General features: G+C 36.7%; 1 protein-coding gene across 1 annotated transcript; it reads right to left on the bottom strand.

Moving 5' to 3' along the window:
* Positions 1-783: 783 nt before the first annotated feature.
* LOC101299182 (F-box protein At3g07870-like) lies at positions 784-2,406 on the bottom strand. Its single transcript, XM_004298029.1, has 2 exons — positions 1,277-2,406; positions 784-913 (listed from the first exon to the last, which is right to left on the bottom strand). Exons 1-2 carry the CDS (start codon positions 2,404-2,406, stop codon positions 784-786), a joined length of 1,260 nt encoding a protein of 419 aa, XP_004298077.1.
* Positions 2,407-3,158: the final 752 nt, after the last annotated feature.

Genomic DNA, 3,158 nt, shown 5'->3' with positions numbered 1-3,158 from the left:
GACGGGATTGCTATTTTCAAAACCTATCTCGTCCCGTCCCGCTAACTTTCGGGACGGGACCGGTACGGGATCGGGATTCCGGTACTAAGTGCCCAGCCCTAGTGAGTACTGAGTAGTGAGTAGTGACAACAAAACTGTGGATCTTCCGCTAGCAAAACACTCGGTATGTACATTGTTTAGCACTCAATCGATTGTTGTTGTAACTAGCTAGACTGTAATGTCGTATCGGATCGAAACATACATATTAATCACATGTTGATCATACGTGTTGATCATCCAAGCAGCTGATGCATTACAGAAAACAGGTTGCTAGCTAGCTTTGATTTGACTTGCCCCGGTCGAAATTGCTCTTGGTGCTGCAATCTACCCATCTCTGATCCTTATGGCCTTACATCCCAGTCATTTTCATATTCATGGTCAGCTTATAGTGGTGGTAACGTACCATGTTATAGTTATATATATTGTCCACATTGTACATCGATCAAGCTAACATTTTTGTTTTATCTTTCGAGGACTGGTGGGTGAAATATTGTGCATCAGTGACTTATTTGTGTTAAATGCATTTTGTATTTTACATACTACTGCAATTCAAAGGATAAGAAAAGAAGAGAAGATTGAAAATTTTCTTGACATTTGTAGTTGCCTGCTGGAATAATTTGAATGTCTTGCTAACAGATTGGGAAACACTTTGCCTCTAAACTAATGTGAACAAATATAAATTTAAAAGGAGTTTAGCTAAAGAAAACAAGAAAAATCAAAGGAATATTTGTGGATTTAGGAATTCTAAACCCTAAACCCTAGTCTAGCTAGCACATCCTTAATTAACCTTTCGATGAATGATGAATTGATCAGATCAGCGTAAACGTTCCTCCCTTCAGAAAGCAGGCTTTCAAATTTGTCATTGTTTCTAATCCTGCACGTATATCACATAATCAGCATGCTAAATGTGTTGATGTAACCGAAAAAAAACAAACAAGCTAGCCCACATGCATTATAAACAAAAGTTCCACTTCAGATTATTAGGTTCTTTCACAAACACCATCCTGCAGTCAAGGTTATATATAGCACAGTTCTGGATTTTTCATATGCAGTATTAGTGGCAATTGACAGACCTGAATATAAGAGATATATACTTCTGTACAATCAAAGAATGAAACTATAATAATTATTTGCTAAGAAAACACATCCATGGGAAAATGATCGAACAGAAACATTATAACAGAATTACACAATTCAAGCATGTCAATCTCTTGAGTATTATTTAGCATGTACGTACCTTTGCACCTTCTCTCCATTTGCAACATCATGGAGTGAAACAAAGCAAGGATAGTAACCAAATGCCAGAAACTGAGACCGAGTTCGAAGAATTCTAGTTTTTTCGAGACGCTTTGTCACTAGATTATAGCTCAGCACAAACTTGTCAGAGGCCATTAGGATTTCCACATCACTCAAGAACATGACTGGCTCGTACATATTCAGGGCACTGGGATACATGTGTTCGATGACACAAAATTTCGTCCAAGATTGTTGAACACCATAATTCTTCATAACCCACAAGTCACATTTCCTATCATCACCTTCAAACACACATAGATATAGACTACCTTTCAAGACTCCCAACCTCAAACCATTATATTTATTGAGCAAGGGAAGTTGTAGTTGTCGAAACTCTTCTCTTTCAAAGTCGAAACATTGTATAGATGAAGGAGGATTGTCATGATCGGATATCCAATGAATACCTCCATGCAGAAAGGAATTGAATGGTATTCGGCCACCTCTACAGGATCTTGGACGCTTTCCAATACTTCTCCAAACTTTGCTTTTACCAATGGTGTATATCATAGCATCAAGCTCAAAGTCATAGTCGCTATAGTAACTTGTTTGCAGGATCTTGTATTCATTGTTCCTTGTGCTAAAACCAAGTGCAACAAAATCGACCAAGGAATTATAATCAGGAATGCGAATGTACTCTCCTAAAATGGGGTTGCACACGTACAAGAATCTATAATTCATGCACTGACGTATACAAAGCAAACCATTGCTTGAGTTTATCAACTCAACTGCAGCAACAGGATGAACAGGTAGAACATTCATGGGAGAAAACCTCATTCTCTCGACTCGCATACCTGACCCTGCAGCTATTTGGATCAAATCTAATTTCCTTTGTGCTCTTGCACGCTGAGATGTCTTGATCAAGATGCTGATGGGTGGTCTTCGAAGTTGTATGCGAGCAAATTCAGAGCCATGAATTATATGAAGCCAGTCTTTACAAACGCTTCTGCAACTGTAGAGGGCCTTGATGGAAAGCCTTGATAGAATGTCTAGTACTAAAACTTGAGGAAGTTCCTGGATATCGAAGGCACCTTTGAGTTCCCAGTTTGATTTTTTCCTTTTCCTCGTATTCATGGTTACTCTTGGTATTGATCCTAGGGTTTACGTCTGTCTAGGTTTCTCAAACACACTTTCTTATAGAAGCAGATTGAAAGATTTAAACTTTTTTCTTTCCATGAAAACGGGAAACATTGTCATTATCTGGAGAAGTTTGTTTTCAACACCTTTTTTTTATAGAAGCAGATAAGGCAAACCCAACTTACAAATTCAGAAGCAGATAAGTTCTAACTTGACGTTGAACTTCTATTTGCATATGAACTTGCAATTGCAAATATTAAAAATAAAACACAAATTATCAATTTTATGTGACGTAAAAATTAACAATTTGAGCCGAGTAATGGGCGATATTTATGGATAGTCATGATGCAAGTCCAACAATTATTACCTACTTCGGGGGGTGTATTGTATATGGAATTAGTGGAAGTTTTAAAGAAGTCTATGGAATTTGAAAGTCTAGGTGTATTCAATACTGACTTTTAAAAATCTATCAAAGTCTGGGTGTATTCAACTAGATTTTAAAAAATCATTATGAATTCCACCAAAGTTCAGAAGTATTCAATTAAGACTTTTTAAAATGAATAGAAGTTCAGATGTATTCAAAATATCATTCATACTTATGGAATTAATAACTCATGGATAATTGTGGACTTTTGTAGTGTAAATTACACACACCAAACTCCAATATTTTTCCATCCACTAGAGCAAAAGATTTGGAAAAGTCTACGATAGACTTTNTCTTTACATGTGAATAGGTTGATCCTACAATA

This window comes from Fragaria vesca, linkage group LG4 (genome assembly GCF_000184155.1).
Source record: "Fragaria vesca subsp. vesca linkage group LG4, FraVesHawaii_1.0, whole genome shotgun sequence".
Taxonomy (NCBI): Eukaryota; Viridiplantae; Streptophyta; class Magnoliopsida; order Rosales; family Rosaceae; genus Fragaria; species Fragaria vesca.
Note: the sequence above shows the minus strand (reverse complement) of the source record. Positions and strands in the feature narration are given on the sequence as shown.

Coding starts and splice junctions, on each gene's coding strand:
- LOC101299182 (XM_004298029.1), bottom strand. CDS start 2,406: ATGAATACGAGGAAAAGGAAAAAATCAAACTGGGAACTCAAAGGTGCC. Junction 914..1,276: donor AATGGAGAGAAGGTGCAAAG/GTACGTACATGC, acceptor ATATACGTGCAG/GATTAGAAACAATGACAAAT.